The following is a 19,658-nucleotide window of genomic DNA, read 5'->3' as shown; positions in this document are numbered from 1 at the left end:
CAGTCGTCTAACAAAGAAAGCCTCAGCAGTTTACTGCTTGTGCAAGTGAACTTTCCTGTTTTTAGGCCAAGTCTGAAATAGGATCCAGTGTGTCTACAATACTGCTGTGAGTATGATTTTACAATTATATCAAATGAATTTTCTATTACCTATTTCAAATGATTTGGGGAGATTTTTTATTAGTTCCCTTCTTTATTAAGACATATGGCTGAGAAGTAGTTTTCACCTCCACAATTAATAGCTGCATATGCACACTGTATTGCCAAGTGCTTTAGCTTTTCACTAAGAGAGCTCAAGACAAGCAGTAAACACAGCAGTGTGTGAGGCCAGCAGGGGACTGGCTGGGCCTGAAACCACATATTTCACCTGGTTGCAAAATTGCCCATAGGGTGTCCTTCTGAAAGTGACTTGTTCTTCCCTCTTTTTCCTCTTATCTTTCTCTTAGGGATGTTGTAGAATGTTGCATTCATCATGATGTGAACAATTTTTTTTTTTTTATTTTGGGTTGAATTCTGCTCATTTAATCCTTCAGAGCTGGGTATATATATGTGTGTGTGTGTGTATATATATATATAGTCTCTTATGACTTCCTTTTGGTTGTCATAAGCTGTGTTTTTGACTTTCGTATTTTAACATCCAAACTTATTAGAGCCAGCTTAAGCAAATATATGTCATACGTATTAACCAATAGTTTTCTTTGAAGAATGGATTAATGTTTGCTTTAAAGCCTCCAGAGATTAAAGCACTTGAAAACTATCCATGTCAACTTTAAAAATTATCTGTACCAATTATAATTCTTCAAATATAAACTTTTAGAATAAAAGTAAGTTTTTATAATATTAAAATGATCTTCTTTTAATTTCTAGTTTGGAACCCTCTAGACTGTGTAAAAGAAAGATCCACCTATCTACATCTGTGTCTGTCTGTCATTCATCCATCTCTTAACCATCCATCCCTCTATCTTAGACAAGGCCTAGCTTTGTCGCCCAAGCTAGCTTGCAACAACCAATCCTCCTGCCTCAGCTAGAATTACATACCTGTGTCCCCCATGGTCAGTCATTCCCACCAGATCCCTCTCTACCTTTTAGAGTTAGGGTGTTAGTGTGTAACCCAAGCTGGCCCTTGAATTCACAATCTTCCTGTCTTAGCCTCCAAATTGCTTGTGTAGCACTATGCTTGATATTCTTCCTTTGTTTTTAAACTTTTTCCCTCTTCCAAAATAGGATACATAATCATAGAAGTTTTTGAAATACAAATAAGCAAAAATAAGAAAGTTAAAATGGCCTTTCATTTCAACATACAGGGATAACCACTGTTACTAATATGTTAATATTTTATACATATTTTTGTATTCTTTTATAATTTGTTTTTTAAACGGATTCATAAGCTACACTTTTGTTAGTCAGTTTTCAGTTTACAGCAGATCTTGAAAATATTTCTCTGCCATTGTTACTTTTCTCACAACTGATTTACAATATTTCCTTGAATGTTTGACCCAGACTTTTACATCACTTCCTTCTGTTCTGTTATGGCGAAGGTGGAGAAGGTAGAGAAGGTGGAGAAGGAGGAGAAGGTGGAGAAGGAGAAGGTGGAGAAGGAGGAGAAGGTGGAGAAGGAGAAGGTGGAGAAGGAGAAGGTGGAGAAGGAGGAGAAGATGGAGAAGGTAGAGAAGGAGGAGAAGATGGAGAAGGAGGAGAAGGTGGAGAACATAGAGAGGATGGAGAAGGTGGAGAACATAGAGAGGGTGGAGAAGATGGAGAAGGTGGAGAACATAGAGAGGGTGGAGAAGATGGAGAAGGTGGAGAACATAGAGAGGGTGGAGAAGATGGAGAAGGTGGAGAACAGAGAGAGGGTGGAGAAGATGGAGAAGGTGGAGAACAGAGAGAGGGTGGAGAAGATGGAGAAGGTGGAGAACAGAGAGAGGGTGGAGAAGATGGAGAACAGAGAGAGGGTGGAGAAGATGGAGAGGGTGGAGAAGGTGAGAAAGTGGAGAAGGTGAGACGGTGGAGAAAGCTGACTTCCTCTTTAGACAGACAACTAATCAGTAGCTCTGAGCTTTCCCTACCTCCTGCTTCTTCCCAAGTAGAAAGACTCGCTACTTGCTCTTTTCTGACTTCCCAGGATTACTGCTGTATTTTACCTCAAGTCCTACATGAACTCTGAAGAATTCTCAACCATGTATCAGCTTGTATGAGTTGCATGTAAATGTCATCTCTTGGTGACTTCCATTAAATAAGAGCATTAGGTGTTGGGTGCAGAATAAAGACTGCACAGGAAATGAGTCCACACCATGAACCATCAGCATGCAAGCTGGAGACACAACCCTCACACTCTGAGGGAAGAATTCCTGGATTTAAGTTGTTTCAGGTAGATGGGTTGTTGAGAAAGGAGATGCATAATTTACTTACAAGAAAGGCCTTCAAAATGATGGAACATAATCAGCTACCCTTTTCCAGTCAAGCAAATTAAATTCTTTCCCCATGCATATCGCTAAATTGCAATCCTGTACAGGGAAATTACTGAATCTAACCTTAGGCAGTGGACATCTTTTAGAGTTTACATTTAAGCAACAGATCTCTAAGAATTAATTTTGAGACTGACTTCATTTCTTTTGAAGAAACGGACCTCATACCAGAATCAATTTTTCAAGTGTATTTGTAAATGAGTGAGGGTAGCTTCTCATAGTAGATGTGTCTCCATTAGTAAAGTACTCATTGTATGGCTTCCATAATCGTGCCATGACATTTTCTCCAGGAAAATTGCCAGTAGGAAAATGAAGTTTCCTTAGTTTGTAGACATATTTCTTCTTATAGAAATTAAATAGTGTGGCAATTTTAGAACTCAGATAACACTTGAAGTGCTCATTAGTTAATGGAAGAATTTAACACAATTATACAAAATACGATGAACACATTTCTCTGAGACTGCCTAAATGTTTTCCAAAACAAATAATGTGGAAGACAAGAAGCTGCTTTGGGAAGAAGATAACTCAGAAAGAATGGTAAAACCCTTCTCTTGGCCTTTTTTCTCCTTCAGAACTGGATCTTCAGAAAACAGTTTAGATTAATTTTTATTTCAGTCATACCAGTGACTATGTCTGTACTAGCAACAAAAACTGTCTAAAGTTCCCGTCAAAATAACTTCTCATCTAAGTCACTAGGAAGCTCTTACGCTATATACTAATGTCAACCCTAAATTGTATGTACTGAAAACCAAATACTGCAATCAGAAAATGTCTTAGAACTGACTGACTTTTTCAATGGTATTTCTCACCCCCTTTCAAAATTTGAAAGAAGAAAAAATAATTTTAAAATATAACCACAGTCCTTAGAGCAGTTCAATGTATAATTGAATGTTTTATTGGTAAAATATTTTGTTTGAAATTTCCTGAACTTTTATGCCAACAATAAAATATTTGTTTTTTGTTTTTCAGTTCACAAATAATAAATATGAAGACTGAACTTTCATTTAACATCCAAGCTCTTGCAGTTTGGGCAAATGTATGTTTAGCTAGAAAGTGAGTAATGTTCCCTTTGTTGCTATGTTTCCCATGTTCTTGTGTTGAATCTGTGTTTTATATGTTGTAGAGTGCTGCCAGCATTGTCTTGTATTTAGGATAACTCCTAATCATTTCTGTCTTAATCAGAGTTTCTATTGCTGTGAAGAGACACCATGACCATGACAACTCTTATGAAGGGAAACATTTAATTAGGGTTGCTTACAGTTTCAGAGATTTCGTCTATTATCATCATGGTGGGACATGGTGGCGTGCAGGCAGACATGGTGCTGGAGAAGGAGCTGAGAGTTCTACATCTTGATCTGCAGGCAGCAGGAATCTGTGCCCACACTGGGTGTAGCTTGAGCATAGGAAACCTCAAGGCCTGCCCCCAGTGTGACACACCTACTCCAACAAAGCCAAACTCCTAATAGTGCCACTCCGTTAGGGAGCCATTTTCTTTCAGCCACCACAATTTCTATTAAGGCAAATATCTGCTGTTTCTTGATGTCTTATTTTATCTTATGATTTGAAAGATGGGCTATTTGGTTATCTCAAACCTTGGATTTGATCTTTTACTCTGCCCATAGCTAATTATATATAGCCTGCAACTATATAATTCCTCCAATAATTTAAAGAAGAAGAAGGAGGAGGAGGAGAAGGAGAAGGAGAAGGAGAAGGAGACGAAGAAGAAGAAGAAGAAGAAGAAGAAGAAGAAGAAGAAGAAGAAGAAGAAGAAGAAGAAGAAGAAGAAGAAGAAGAAGAAGGAGAAGAAGAAGAAGAAGAAAAGGGAGAAGGAGAAGAAGAAGAAGAAGAAGAAGAAGAAGAAGAAGAAGAAGAAGAAGAAGAAGAAGAAGAAGAAGAAGAAGAAAAGGGAGAAGGAGAAGGAGAAGGAGAAGGAGAAGGAGAAGGAGAAGGAGAAGGAGAAGGAGAAGAAGAAGAAGAAGAAGAAGAAGAAGAAGAAGAAGAAGAAGAAGAAGAAGAAGAAGAAGAAGAAGAAGAAGAAGAAGGAAGAAGGAAGAAGACTGTTTGTCAGGTGCAGGACTGTAAGCCCAACAGAACCTGGGGCAGAACCACCAGAAGTTTGAAGGCAGATTATATCATCAAACTGTTTATTTTCATTTGTTTACTTTCTGTTCTGTTGGATATATTTGTTTGTAAATACACATATATCTGTAGTTCTATTTGCCTAACAATTAACATTATAAAATAATGTTAGCAACATTTTCCCATACTAAAAAAAAAAACCTTATTGTTGAAATGTCTACATAATGTCTTCCATCATGTTGTCATGGAAAAAATAATTTATGTATCATGTGTGGTGCTGAGGATTGAACCCAGCGTCTTGTACATGCACAGCAAGTGTTCTACCACTGGGCTGAGCTGTAGCTGAAGATGTACTGGGAAATTAAATGTTCTCCTGTTTGAGGGCCATTAAATTGCTCCCACTTTTCCACTATTATAAGTGGTACTAAAGCATTCAAGGATTAATATTTATTTGCGTTTCTGGTTATTGCTTGAAGATGTATGTATGTCTGCATGCCAGATTGCTGAGTTAGTGATTGTATATTAAGGGGATCGGTAGAGATTACTAAATTACCCTTTCTCAAGGGTTGCACTAGTTTACTTTGTCATGTCACTGCTGAATTCTTTTTTTGACAAATTTGCCGTTTTAAACCTTAATTTTTAAACATGAAACTGCGTTTTTATTTTGCCTATGCTTGATGACTTCTCCGAGTTGACAGGATTGCTAGTGTGTGTTTCTGTGAGTTCCTCTCTGCTGCTGCACCATTGCAAGTTAACTTGGCTGCAGTATGTAATTGTGTTTGCTATCATCCTGCTGTCAGCTACTCACAGAGATGCAGGAAAGTTTGCTCTTCCTTCTTAAAAATAGAAAGTGTTAAAGCTGCAGATACTGCCCGATACTCTAAAGCTATGTATGTTATTGATATTTACACACAGGTAATTTTGGACACATCTCTGTTTTTGTAGGGACAGACGGCAGTCTTCATTAGTGTGGCTTTTCACTGGAATGCTTTGCATTTACTCCTTATTCTTTGCTTGGAGAGCAAATTTAGATATTTCAAAACCACTTTTCATGGGTGTGGTAAGTTTTACTTTGATAGATCTTTTAAACAGTAAGTTTGTGAAGATTGTGCAGATTTGCCCTTCATGAATTTTGTGAAAGGACAAACTAGTTAAAAAATAGTGCTGGAGAGATGGCTCAGTGGTTAAGAGCACTGACTGCTGTTCCAGAGGTCCTGAGTTCAATTCCCAGAAACCACATGGTGGCTCATAACCACTTGTAATGAGATCTGGTGCCCTCTTCTGGCCTGCAGGGATACACGCAGGCAGAGTACTGTACACTAAATAAATAGATAGATAGATAGATAGTAAAAATCTAATATATATATATATATATATAATATATATATATATATAATATATATATATTATATATATATATATATATGTATGTATGTATGTATACACCACCCCAGCTCTAGGGAGGCTGAGTCAGAGGACCAGGAGGTCAAGGCCAGTGTTCGTCACATAGCCAGTTTGAGTTAAGTAGGGAGGAGGGGGAGGGAGTTCCTACCATGTCCTCTTAGGTCACCCTTCATAAGCCTGTGCAGATAACCTTGATCCTTGTGTTGCCATCTCTACGACTGAGATAAGGATTTTTGTTTATATTTTGTTTTGTTTGAGATAGTCTTTCTATAGTGCATGGCCCAGTCTTTCTATAGTGCATGGTTCTCAGCCTTCCTAATGCTGTGACCCTTTAATACAGTTCCTCATGTTGTAGTGACCCCCAACCATGAAATTATTTCATGGCAGCCGGGCAGCGGTGGTGCATGGCTTTAATCCCAGCACTCAGGAGGTAGAGCCAGACAGAGCTCTGTGAGTTTGAGGCAGGCCTGCTCTACAGAGTGAGATCTAGAACAGGCACCAAAACTACATGGAGAAACCTTATCTCTAAAAAAAATAAAACAAAACAAAACAAAATTATTTCATGGCTACTTCATAATTGTAATTTTGCTACTATGATGAATTGTAATGTAAATATCTGATATGCAAAATAACTGATACGTGACCCCTGTGAAAAGGTCGTTTGAACCCCAGGGGTCACAATCCACAGGTTGAGAACTGCTGCTGTAGTGAATTCAGTATCTTCCTGCCTCAGTTTCCTGAGTTCTAGTGTGACAGTCAGGAGCCACCATCCCTCCTTTTAGTTCTCACACTAGAAACCAGAGATGAAAGTAACCCCTTTTTGAAAGCTGATCCCACATGGTCTTTTTGTGTGTATGTTCATGAAACCTAATAAATGATGCTCTGCTTGGCCCTCTAAGCTTTGAAGCAAGTGGGAGCGAAGATAAGCTACTCTAAGATGGTGGGTGAGCACCATTAGGATGCTGTGGTTGGGGAATGTAACTTCTTCCCGTGAGCAAGGGGCTCCGTCTGCTGTCTTCCAAAACAGGCAGGCCTAGTTTGCTCACCATTTGGCCCTACCAACTGGAGCCTCCAGGAGAGTCCACTGTGGACCCGTACTTCTTGTGGGTGGCTCCCTTGCAATAGAACAGAGAGGAAAAGAGAAGGTTGTGTTGGCCCAGTGGAAGCTGCCAGTTCTGTTATCAGATTAGTCCCCTTGTCCTACAAAAAGGCATCGGGGAGGTGTGGGGGAAAGGATGTGTAGTAGAGTAAAGCCCAAACATTTCTTTATCTTTTTCACCTACATATTGCTGGAGCAGAGATGAAGCCTGTAGTTCTGAGGTGAATGGGTAGGCACATGCCAAATTAGGAAGGAGGAACAATGGAAAATTGGAAAATAAATTGACCTAGAACTGAGCTAGAGAAGTGAATTAATAAGGCCTAACTAACGATAATAGGTGTGAGCAGCTACGTGTAAGTGATAAATGTTTCTGAAAACATGTAAGTTCTGATTGATGACATAAACCTGTCAGCTGGACATACTGTCTGCGTGTTTCCTTCCCAGGTGGAGCGGTTCTGGATGCAGAGCAATGCAGTGGTGGCGGTTCTCGCTGGCCTCGGTCTGGCCACACTTGTGTCTGAGACTAACCGAGTGCTGAGCTGTAAAGGGATTCGGTATCTGGAGTGGCTGTCAGCAGCCCTTTTTGTAGCTTATCAAATATACTCAAATTACAGGTAACGACATAGGGTTAGTTTCCTGAAAAGCAGTACTTAACACTAGAGACATTTGGCCATGTATGTTCTAGGACTATTTTGTTTTGTCTGCTGCTTTCTGAGATGAGTGGGAACCGCTGTGAGTGGGGCCTGGGTTGTAAACTCTGACATTTGTTATGCTTCTGGTCGGGGTATTGTTGGAAGCCATCACAGTGAGTGGAAGCCGCACATGTAGACCCTGGATTTTCCTCTAAAGAACTCAAGAAATACAGTGAAGAATCTAGATATATATAAAATTTCATAATTCAAATACCCTTAGATGGAAAATGAAAAGATTTGAGGTTCTTATATATTCTTCATGCTTCAACATTTTTATCTTTTGAGTAATTCTAGCCATTTTCTGATTAACATGTTGTTGAGAGTATTCATTATTTTAAAGTTAAATTCTAAAAGTTAGCTATCATAGACTATAAGTATTATAGATTTTTCTCGAAATTTTTAAATAGCCTTACAATGAAAACCTGGGAGTAAACAAAGGTTTCAAGTATTCGATGACAGTTGATGGATTTTTCTAGCAGAACCGTGTTCCAGAAGCAGAAGAGCGAACCCTTTCAATGATTTGTTAGAGTGATTTTGACCAGTATAATTTTAAAACATTACATTCTCTTTTGCAACTTAACTTTTTAAAATTAATTCTTGCGGGGCCAGGGAGCTGGCTCAGCAGTTAAAAGCACTGACTGCCCTTCCAGAGGACCTGGGTTCAATTCCCAGCACTCACATGGTAGCTCATAACTGTCTGTAACTCCAGTTCCAGGTGATCCAACACCCTCACACAGGCATGCATGCAGGCAAAACACCAATGCACACAAAATAAAAATAAATAAATTAAAAGAAATTAATCCTTGCTGGGGCCTGGTGGCACATGCTTTTAATACCAGCACTTGGGAGGCAGAAGCAGGCAGATCTCTGTAAGTTCAAGGACAGCCTGTTCTGCATAGGGAGTTCCAGGATAGCCAGAGCGACATAGTTAAGACTCTGTCTCTAAATAAATAAATTAATAAATACATAAATTCTGTAGGTCAGCATACCAGAAGTGGGCTTCGTTCAGCATGGTCACACTAGGCCCCATCGCGCTGTCTCATGCTCCCCGCCCCACTGCTTCTCCCCATCTGGGTGCTCCCCCCTCTGTTATCCTCTCTATTCTCACCTTCCTTAAGACCTACCCCATTGACCCCATTTCTGGTTGTGTGACTTACAAACACTTGCCCACATAGACATCCGTACATTCTTGCATACATACACATGTATACATATGCATGTGCATATATACACATATGTACATACATGCACACACATAATTTTATATCTCAGATTCACTTATGAGAGAAAACTAGAGTTTTCTCTAGTATTTAGTTATAATAATTTACAGTTGCATCCATCCTCTTGAAAATGTCATGATTTGATTTTTATTGCTGTATATAATCCCAGTGTATATTTATACCATGTTTTGATTATCTACCTCCATGTTGATGAAGTTTGCTGGTTCCATGTCCTGACTAGTGTGCATAGTGCAAACACAGCATGTCTGTTGTGATCATATAGAGTCCTTTAGATAAATGCTGAAGAGTGATACAGCTGAGTAACATAGGAATTCTGTTTTCAGTTCTTAGGACCTGCCACACTTCCTTCCTTTATGGCTTCACAAGCTGACTTTTGAAGCAGTGGCAAAGACCCTCTTTCCTTGCATCCTTGCCGTTTGTTGTCTGTTTTCTTCGTGACAGCAGTTCTGACTGGAGTGAGATGGGATGTCTAAGCAGTTTTCATCTGCATTTCCCTTGTGGTTAAAGATGTTAGACCCTTTTTTAAGGATTTGTATTTCTTCTTTTGAACACTGTGTATTCAATTTATTCATCCACTTATTGATTACAATTCTTGTATCTCTCATGTATTAATCCCCAGTCCAATGTGTAGTTGGTGAAGATTGGTTTTCAGTTCTGATGATTGTTTTCTTGACTGTACAGAGCTTCTTAGTTTCATGTAATTCCACTCATCACCTCTTGGGATTGCTTCCTGTGCTAATGGATCCTGTTCAGAAAATCCTTGCCTGTGCCTATATTGTGAAGTCTGAAGTCCTACATAAAGGGCTTCGTTCGACACATCTTGAATTTTGTGTGTGTGTGTGTGTGTGTGTGTGTGTGTGTGTGTGTGTGTGTGTGTAGGAGAAGTACGGATCTAGTTTCGTTCTTCTCATATGGAGGTCTGGCTTTTCCAGCATCATTTGTTAAGCAAGCTATCTTTTTTTCAAATTGGTTTCTGACAGTTTTGTCAAAATTTGGTGACTGTAACAATGTGGATTTATTTTTGAATCTTCTTTCTGTCCTACTGGTCTACCTGTCTGTTTTTGTTCCAGTACCATGTTTTGTTTTGTTTTGACTGTGGCTCAGTAATATAGTATGAGACCAGTATTGTGATGGGATCAACACTGTTCTTTCTGCCTGGGATTGCTTTAGTTATTTTCAGGGTCCTTGTGCTTCTCTGTGGATTTTAGTGCTTTTATCTGTTTTGTGAAAAAAGACATTGGAGTTTTGATAGGGATTATGCAGAATCAAGTAGTTGTTTTAGATACTATAGCCATTTTCACTATATTAATTCTGCCTAATTGTGAACATAGGAGATCTTCCCATCTTCGAGTATCTCCTTAAAGTTCATCGGTGTTTTAAATTTTTTACTGTAGAGTCTCTTACTTTCTTGATTAGGTTTGTTCCTAGACAGTTTTTAAAAAGATTGTGAATGAGAATTTTTTTTCACTGATTTCTTTCTCAGCAAGTTCATTATTGGCATATAGAAAACTGGTAGTGTTTATATTCTGATTTTGTATCCTGATACTTGGCTGAAAGTGTTTATCAGGCTTAAGTTTTCAGGTAGAATTAAGGTTTTTTAAATAAAGCATCATGTTGTCTGCAATAGGAATAAATTGACTTCTTTCTTCCTGTTTGTATGCCGTTTATTTGTTACTGTTTTCTTATTGGTCTAGCTAAGACTTCAAGAATTACATTGAATAAGACTGGAGAGGAGAGAGTGGGTGCCCTTGTCTTGCAGGTTTTAGAGTATAATATTCCCTATGGGTTTGTCATATGTGGCCTTTATTATGTTGAGGTATGCTCCTTCTATTCTTAATGACTTCATGGCTTTTATTATGGAGGAATGTTGAACATTGATGAAGACTTTTTATGCATCAGTTAAGATGCACAATACATCTTAAGATCATTATTAAGATGATCATATAATTTCTGTCCTTGTATTTATGTACTCAATTATACTTATTGATTTGTGTATGTTGAAACAGTCTTACATCTCTGCGGTTAAAAAAAAAACTCAGTCATGGTACATGATTTTCTTAATGTGTTCTTGAGTTCAATTTCTAAGAATTTAAAAGATTTATAATTTTATTTTAAATTTTGTATATGTGGGGGGATATATGCATGTGAGTGCAAATACCCACAGATACCAGAGACATTGGATCACCCTGGAGCTACAGCTATAGGGGTTTGTGAGCCACCATTTTGGGTCCTCTGGAAGAGCAGTATGTGTTCTTTACTAAGCCCGTTTCAAAAACAATTATTGGGATTTTGGCATCCTTGATCACCAGAGAAATTTCTCTACAGTTTTTTTTTTTGCTGTGTCTTTATCTGGTTTTAGTTTGGTAGCACTTGCTGCCTTTCTGTCTTTCAGAACAGTTTAAGGAACATTGGTTGTTAAAGATTTGGTAGAATTCCCCCAATGAATTCATATGGACAGGACTTTTCTTGATAGTAGGATTTTTATTACCATTTTAATCTTTATTTTTATGGATCTGTTTAAGTTTATATACTCTTGATTTAATTTTAGTAGGTCATATGTGCCTAAGAATTTGATCTATTTTTTCTAGATTTTCTCATTTTTTAAAGTAAGTTTTCAAAGTGCTCCATGACAATTCTCTGGATCTACCTGGGATCCGTGGTAATCTTCCTCTGATTACATTAATTCCGGCCGGTCAGTCCCCACCTCTTGATAGGTTTGCCTGGGGCTTAGTCTTTATATAAAGGTTCTGATAATTGTGCTTTCATTTTTATTTGATTTTAGGAACTCTTTCATTTCTACCCTGATTTCTTAAATGACCTACTGTTCGTTAAAGAATGTAATGTTCAGTCTCCATGTATTTGTGGCTTCTATAATTTTTCTTGTATTGATTTCTAGTTTTATTATACTGTGATCTGGTAGATATAAGAGGGGTTTTGTTATTTTGTATTTGGTAAGTCTTGATTTATGGTCTAGATTGTGACCTATTTTGGAGAAGATTCGATGAGTTGCTGAGATGAATATGTATTCTGTTTTGTTGCAGTATATCTGTTAAGTCCATTTGGCCTGTGATGTGTGACATTTCTTTTTGAGTTTCACTTTGAATGACCTATCTAGCAGAGGGACACTGAAGTCACCTCCTGTCATTAGCTCCGGACTTTTATGTCAATGCTTGTTTTTGAAATTTTTGAAATTGGGACTCCTCCAACACTTGATGTCTGTATTTACAGTTGTTTCAATTCGCTTGATGAATTGCTCTCAGTTAATCATCAGTAGCCACTTTTATCTCTTCGGAGTAATTTGGGTTTGAAGTCCACTTTACTGAACATCAGGATAGCTATGCTGGCTTTTTTTTCTTTTTCTTTTTCTTTTTTTTTTTTTGCTTCCATTTACTTCTGTCCCTTGGCTCTGTCTGTGGGTGTCTTTCCCACTGTGTCTGTCTTCTGTCACAGTGTATAGTGCCCTTTAAGTATCTTCTACTACACCTGTGTGGCAGCCGGGAACTACATTACTTTGTGCTTACCTCGACATATCTTTATTTCTTCACCAATTTTATTTATTTGTTCGTTTGTTTTGAGGCAGGGTTTCTCTGTATATCCCTGGCTGTCCTAGAACTCACTTTACAAGACCAGGCTGGCTTTGAACTCAGAGATCTGCCTGCCTCTGCCTCCCCAGTGTTAGGATTAAAGGTGTGCGCTGCCATCAATTTGAAAGGCATCTTTGCTGCACAGAGCAGTTTTGCTTGGGCAGTTACTTTCTTTAGGAACTTGAAAGCTTTTCTGGCTTTGAGCTGTTGATGAAAGAGCTGATGTTGTTCTGATGGCTCTACCTTTATGGTCGAGTTGCCGTGTTTCCTTTACAGCTGTTTTTCACTGCTGCTTTGCTTCAAGTTTTGACATCTTGACTTTAATATGTTTTTGAGAGGTTCTTCTTTGGTCGTGTGTGTGCGTTCTTGATGCTTCTTGTGTTTGGATGTCCATTTCTTTCTCTGGATTTAGGAAATGTTCTGCTATAATTTTATCCAATAGGTTTTCTGTGTCTTTAGTGTTTATTATTTCATCTCCTTCTTCTGTCCTGTGAGTTCTTAGATTTGGCCTCTTGATTGTATCCCAGAGTTCATGGATAGTCTGGCCATGTTTGTTTACATTTTTTTCCTTATTGATATTTGAATGCCATAGTTCACTAACTTGGACTTCTACCTCCAATAGCACTTCCTGGCCTTGGGCCAATCTGCAGGTGACGTTTTCCAGCACGCTTTTCTTTGATTCACTGAGTTTTGCTCTTCCAACCTTTCTGCTTGTTTTCTTTCCCTGCCTGCCAAGTCTCAGTGTTCTTGCTGTGTTTTCCTTCCATGTCGCTCATTTTCTTGTCCTTTTTGCTTCCTTTTTCCTCCGGGTTGCTCACTTTCCTCTCGAGGTTTGTATTAAATTCTTCTGCTTGTTGGTGTCCTCTTCTAGATCATCGATGTTACCAGAAAACCTTTGAAATCTTTGCCTGGCACTTCACCTCTCTCAGTGTCTGTGAGTTCACTGGTGGCGGAATTAGGATCTTTTGGGGGGTCATACTGTTTTGACGTTCATGTTTTTTGCATTTCTCCAATGAATTTCATTAGCTATTGGTTTGAGTATCTCTTCTGGATTCCGGCGAGGATCTTATTGAGAAGCCTGCTCTTGAAGACTCAGTCCTCAGGACCACTTAGTGAGGAAGCAGCAGACTGCCATAGCAGTAAAATCAAATCATGCAGAACCTATAAATACATGTAAAACCACTGAGTCCGCTGCAGCGTCGCCAGTGACCACAGACCTGAACATATACGTACATGTAAAACCGCTGAGTCCGCTGCAGCGTTACCAGTGACCACAGACCTGAACATATACATACATGTAAAACCGCTGAGTCTGCTGCAGCGTTACCAGTGACCACAGACCTGAAAAGGACAAAACTATGGAAAATGGACAGTAAAGTAAAAAATTATTTAGAGTAAGTGTGGAAATAGTACAGGAAGGAAATCAGGAAGAGACAAAAGTGGGGGCAAGACTGAACAAAGAGCAGAGGAAGGGGAGTGGAGACGACAGTATGGGGGAGAAGAGAAGGAAGAGACAGCTGCAGAGATTCCTCAGTACTGAGGAGGCTCGGACAGGACTTAGACAGGTGTGAGAACGGATAAAAATAAAGACACAGAGAATGGTTTGGTTTGGTTTTGAGACACAGTTTCTCTGTGTAGCCCTGGCTGTCCAGGATCTCCCTCTGTAGCCCAGGCTGGCCTCGAACTCACAGAGATCCACCTGCTTCTGCCTCCCGAGTGCTGGGATTAAAGGCGTGCGCCACCACTGCCAGCTGAGAATGTTTTAAATGCTAGTAATGTAAACAGAGCGAGCGAGAGAGAGAGAGAGGAGATAAAAAACCCAACTAAGAAAGAGAAAATATATTGCCCCCAGTGAAAAAATATGTAATCAAAATTATATGAATGTTTAAAGGGAGATAAGAAAAACATTGTTCATTTCTTTAAGGAGATTGTAATTACATTTTATTTATTTTGAATTGGGAGGTGGTACGCACATGCCACAGCATAAAGGTGGAGGTTAGAAGACAGCTTGAAGGAGTTGGTTCTCTGCTTCCATCATATCTTAGGGCACCAGGGGTCAGACTCAGGTCATCAGGCTTGGTAGCAAGTCCTTTACCCTCAGAGCCATCTTGCCAGCCCATTAAAAATATTTGAAAATTCTTAAACTACAGTAAGAATCCAGCTAAATGTGCAGGAAAAGGGAAAAGAACCATGTGAGAGTGGGGCCTGAGGTGTGTTACAACAGCTTCTTTGGGGGTCCTTGAGAGTTGGAGACTTCTCTTATGCATAGGGCAGGGGCCATTTGAACTTGTAGGCTTCCGTGTTTGCTCATTCATGCTGTGGAGGAGTCTGTATTGAACAAGTGTCCAGTGTCCACCAGAGCTGTCCTCTCAGCAGCCATCTTCCTTCTTTGTGCATTAGGGCCCTCTGCTGGCCACACTTGACATTGCATTCTGTGTGCTGGGAAGATTCCCTCCCCCTGAGACTCCCTGGATGATGCTCCCATGGATCTCGACAATGTGGGAAGCAGCCACAGTACTGGCATGAACACAGGCAGAGGGCCTGCCTTCCTCCTTTCACAGCCTTCTGAGTTTGAGGCTCCCTGCTGGAGGGGTACAGCTGTGGGTATCGTGTACACCCCTGGAACCTGGGAGTTCTCAGGCTCTACAGCAATGAGCAAAGATAGGGGACTCCAGATCTTCACCTCCCTGATCACCCCAGACTCAGAACTATCAAACTCCAGGGTAATTCTGTTGATGGGTTCCACCCCTGACACAACATGCCCCCTCCTCCCTCCCTCCCTCCCTTTCCCACCATTTCCCAGCCTGAGCCCTAGCCTCCTGCCACTCCCACTTCCCTTTCCAGTGTCTGTCTGTTCCTCCTTTTCTCCATGGCTGCCGCTCTCACCTTCTCTCACCCACAAGCTGTGGCAGGTCACATTAAGTCTCCTGACCTGTGGATGTTTCGTGACCTCTAGTTTACAGTGTAGCTCAGATTTTTAAGGATGGATTCTCTGTCACAGTGCCCAGCCAGTGCCCCTTGAGTCATACAGTATGACAAAATGAGATTTTTCTTCTCCGCTGATCAGTTTGCTGGGAGAATTACTGTCTTACCAAAACCCCACACCTGGATTTGAGGCTCATGGGGGTTGTGGGCCTTCCTGCGGCAGGCTGCCCAGGTTGTGCTGGCTTACCTTTGGAAGTGCCTTGTGAGCCTCATCCCACATCAGGGTGCTGAGTGGCCAGAACCATTCTGCTAGCTTTTGTGTGCTGCATATCTTTGCTTCTGCCCTTTGCCAGGACTTTCTTTGAAGGTTTCTGAAGCTCTCTGTTTCTGTTTTGGGATAAAGTCTGATTTTTGTTTTGTTTTATTGTTTTGTTCTGAATCTCCCCTTCAGCACCCTTCATAGAGGTGGCAGCCTCCAGTGTGCCATCTTATGCAATACAACGTTACGACCTCACTTTAAATACTAAGTCTCTTTTTAATCCCAGGCTGAAGGCTGCATAAGGAAGCCTTCTTCACCATTCCTTGTGAGATGGGCTACACATCCCATCAGTGGTCCCAAGGAGAAATCTCTAAGTCTCATATGTTCCAACCTTGTGCAACCCAGTCTCAATCTTGCATGTCCATCTTCTCCTGGTCTTTGAGGGATGTCCAGCTTCAGCAACAGTGATGTATACAGACTGGGCAGTTTTTCTTTTATTTGCCCCCAGAGAATGGAATGAATAGCAACTTTGCTGGTGACAGATGTGAGCTATGACATACTGGTAGGAAACTGTAGCACGAATCTTAAAAGGGTTTATTGATAAAAGCAAACCAGGTATTAGGGTGAACACTGGAAGATCAGAGAAGCAGAACAAGCCACAGCTTCCTCACCTTGCCAATTCCTCAGCTGATCCTGTTTCCTCAGACTGGATGCCTCTCAGCTGAACTGTGCTGCTCATATGCCTTTCTGCTTTCTGCCATCACTCCCTGGGATTAAAGGCTCACTTCCTGGCATTAAAGGTGTGAGTCACCATGCCTGGCTGTTTCCAGTGTGGCCTTGAACTCACAAAGATCCAGACGAATCTCTGCCTTCAGAATGCTAGGATTAAAGGCGTGTGTGCCACCATTTTCTGGCCTCTGTATCTAGTGGCTGTTCTGTTCTCTGACCCCAGATAAGTTTATTAGGGTGCACAATATTTTGGGGAACACAATATCACCACAGGAAACAGTCACTGCTGTATGGATTGCAAGGACAGGGGTGGTGCTCTTGTCTAGAAGAGGGTCTGTCTTGTGATACGAACCTAGTGGTTCAACTTAGCACCGCCTCAGCCCAGACAATGGCTGGCTAGAAAGACAGGAATCACAGAGAATGACATCGCTTGTTTTTGGTTTTGTTATGCTTTGATGCTTTTTCCTCTCACAGTCTTTTCTTCTTTCATAGACTGTTCTCTGAACTCATTCACCTTTTCTTTGACATTAGAAAGGCCACTTCTTTCTTGAGAAGAGGTATACTGCAGTAGCTACCATTGGTAGATAACAGCTGAGGGGCTGCGGGCAGCTCAGCAAATGCAGTCCCTTCCTTCTCAGTGTTCCTGACCCCCAGGGAAAGGGCACCTCAGGAAGCCTTAAGGTGGAGGAAGGTGGGGGGAAGGTGGGGGGAAGCCTCAGTGCTGCACGTGCCCTAGTCACACAGGTGCATGTCAACTCCTGTCGGAAAGAGCAGATTTCCGCTCTATTTCTGACTATTCCTTTGGAGGAGATGGAATTAAGATGAAATTACCTTCATTCTGCATGATGCAAAACTACTTTGATAACTGATATTGGAGTACTTGGGTGAAGAATTATGCATGAGACAGACTGTTTGCTTTTCCCAGACTTGTTTATAAACTGGTAGAAGGAATGTAGTGAGCCTTTCTTTCTCCTTTAGTTTCACTTAGCACCTCTGACAAAGCCAAGATGATGCCAGGCAGAGAGGAGGCAGAGGCAAGCAGATCTCTGAGCTTGATGTCAGCCTGGTCTACACATCCAGTTACAGAACAGCCAGGGCTACCCAGAGAAACCCTGTCTCAAAAAACACAGTAAAATAAATGAACAAAAAGCTGAGTGGATGAACTGTTCTCCAGTGGTGTGCCTTCTCCAAGGGCAGCTGATGGGATGCTCTGAAGCACTAAGTGTGGATGCCTGGGGAAGGGAGGGAAAGGTGAGCACAGAGAAGAAGCCAGGCCTGTTCAAGCTGTGGAAACGTGCGCTGTTTTAATTTGCTGAAAAATCTTTTTATTTAGCATTTGTGACCAAAGAACCAATAATGTGATCGATCAGTTTGCACGAAATCTTCTGGACTCCATGCCTCGTGATGCAATCGTCTTACTCAGGGGAGATTTGCCAGGGAATTCTCTCCGCTACTTGCATTACTGTGAGGGGCTGAGGCCAGATGTTTCCCTAGTGGATCAAGAAGTAAGTATAAGAAAAATATTTTCAGCAATATAGCAACCCTTAAACACATTCATGGTGGTGTACGCCTGTGACTTGAGTCCAAGATTTTGAAACAAGTCTGGGCAAATAGTATGATCCATTCACATAAACAGATAGATAAGCATTATTCTTTTAAAATATGATTGAGTAAACTTTTCATAATCATTCTTTTCGTGGTTTTTTATGGGAAGAGGAAATTGTTTTTTGCTTCTCACAGGGTCTCACAGTATAGAACAGGTGGCCTGGAATTCTCTGTACTCCTTCCTTGGCCTCACGAGTGCTGGGATTACCAGTGGGCACCACCAGCTGTAATCATTCTTAGAATATCGGATATACCACAGTCCTGTTTATTTGGGGCTAATTCATAACTTGTTTCTTCCTCATTTAAGCTGTTTTATCAATATGCTTCATTTTAGAGTCAAGAAATAGACTACATTTTTTATGTTTAGCCAGTTTACCAAGCAGATGACATTGCACACTGGCCTAACTATGAAAATTAAATTAATTGAATATAAAAAAAAATGTGAGAAAGTAAACATTTAAATTGGAAATTATTAATTATAATGCTGCTATAGAATTTTCTTAGAAACTATTGATCCTATGACAGAAATGTGTTAGGAGGAGCCTTGTAAGAACTGGGATGTCTGAACAGAACAGGTGATGGTTCACTTTTTAGGACCACTACTGGCTGCTCTTCCAAGGGATCCAGACTGGATTCCCAAGACCTGTCTATACAACTCACAACCATCTATAACTTCAGGTCCATAGAATCCAATGCCTGTTTCTGGTTTTTATGGGTACTAGACATGTACATGGTACAGGCATACATGCAGGCGAAATACACATACACATAAAATTAAGTTTTAAAAAAGAAGAAAGTGATTACTTTAAAAAAAAAAAAGTGCTATTAAAACGGTTTTCCTGGACTGGGAGTGTAGCTGAGTTGGTAGAGAGCTTGCCTAGCTCACACAGATACCCTGAGCACCATATTATTGGAGGTGTATACCTGTAATCCCAGCACTTAGGAGGAAAAGCTGGAGGATCGGAAGTTAAAGGAAGTTAAAGCTAATCCTTAGCTACTCAGAGAGGTCAGGGCCAGCCTCATGTACAAAGACTATGTCTCAAAAGAAACATACAAATTACAAAACAAAGTAAATTTCTGAAACTGAAAAACTATACTTAATTATAAGATTTATTATTTTAATCATAAATGCCAAAAAGAGAGCAAATCTAGTTTTTTGAGTAGTCCTTAGGGAAGAGAGAAACCCTCAATGGTGAAGGAGTAATGTGACTTGTCCAGCTGAGCAGGCCATCTGGCTCTTTTAGTAAATGATGGGAACCTCAAGAAAATAGGTTTGCAGTTGCCTTGTGTGGGGATGTGGCACATTGTGCATATGAGCAGTTTGCTCAGGTGTGAGCTGTACCGACAGGCAGACTTGAGTGTCAGTTCCACTTCTGAGAACTAGGTCTGTGTTGATAACTTGGCTCTGTGAGAAAACACTGACTAAAACCAAGTTGGGAGAAGAAAGGATTTGTTTGGCTTACAGGTTATCGTCCATCAGGGCAAGGGAAGCCAGGACACAGACTCAAGGCAGGAGCTCAAGCAGAGATCACGAGGAGCACAGCTTACTGGCTTGCTTTCCATGGCTTGCTCACTGC

General features: G+C 40.5%; 1 protein-coding gene across 3 annotated transcripts in view; it reads left to right on the top strand.

Moving 5' to 3' along the window:
- The window catches only part of Tmem260 (transmembrane protein 260), a 69,568-nt gene that overhangs the window by 34,206 nt on the left and 15,704 nt on the right, over positions 1-19,658 (top strand). For all 3 annotated transcript variants that reach the window (XM_052733404.1, XM_052733402.1, XM_052733405.1), the window contains exons 7-11: positions 66-106; positions 3,434-3,517; positions 5,489-5,603; positions 7,491-7,660; positions 17,810-17,981. In XM_052733404.1, coding sequence (XP_052589364.1) covers positions 66-106; positions 3,434-3,517; positions 5,489-5,603; positions 7,491-7,660; positions 17,810-17,981 — 582 coding nt within the window. The remainder of the gene's footprint in view (positions 1-65; positions 107-3,433; positions 3,518-5,488; positions 5,604-7,490; positions 7,661-17,809; positions 17,982-19,658) is intronic.

This window comes from Peromyscus californicus, unplaced genomic scaffold, assembly GCF_007827085.1.
Source record: "Peromyscus californicus insignis strain IS unplaced genomic scaffold, ASM782708v3 Scaffold_12__1_contigs__length_115047231, whole genome shotgun sequence".
In the NCBI taxonomy this organism is placed as follows: Eukaryota; Metazoa; Chordata; class Mammalia; order Rodentia; family Cricetidae; genus Peromyscus; species Peromyscus californicus.
This window is presented reverse-complemented; position numbering and strand designations above follow the sequence as displayed.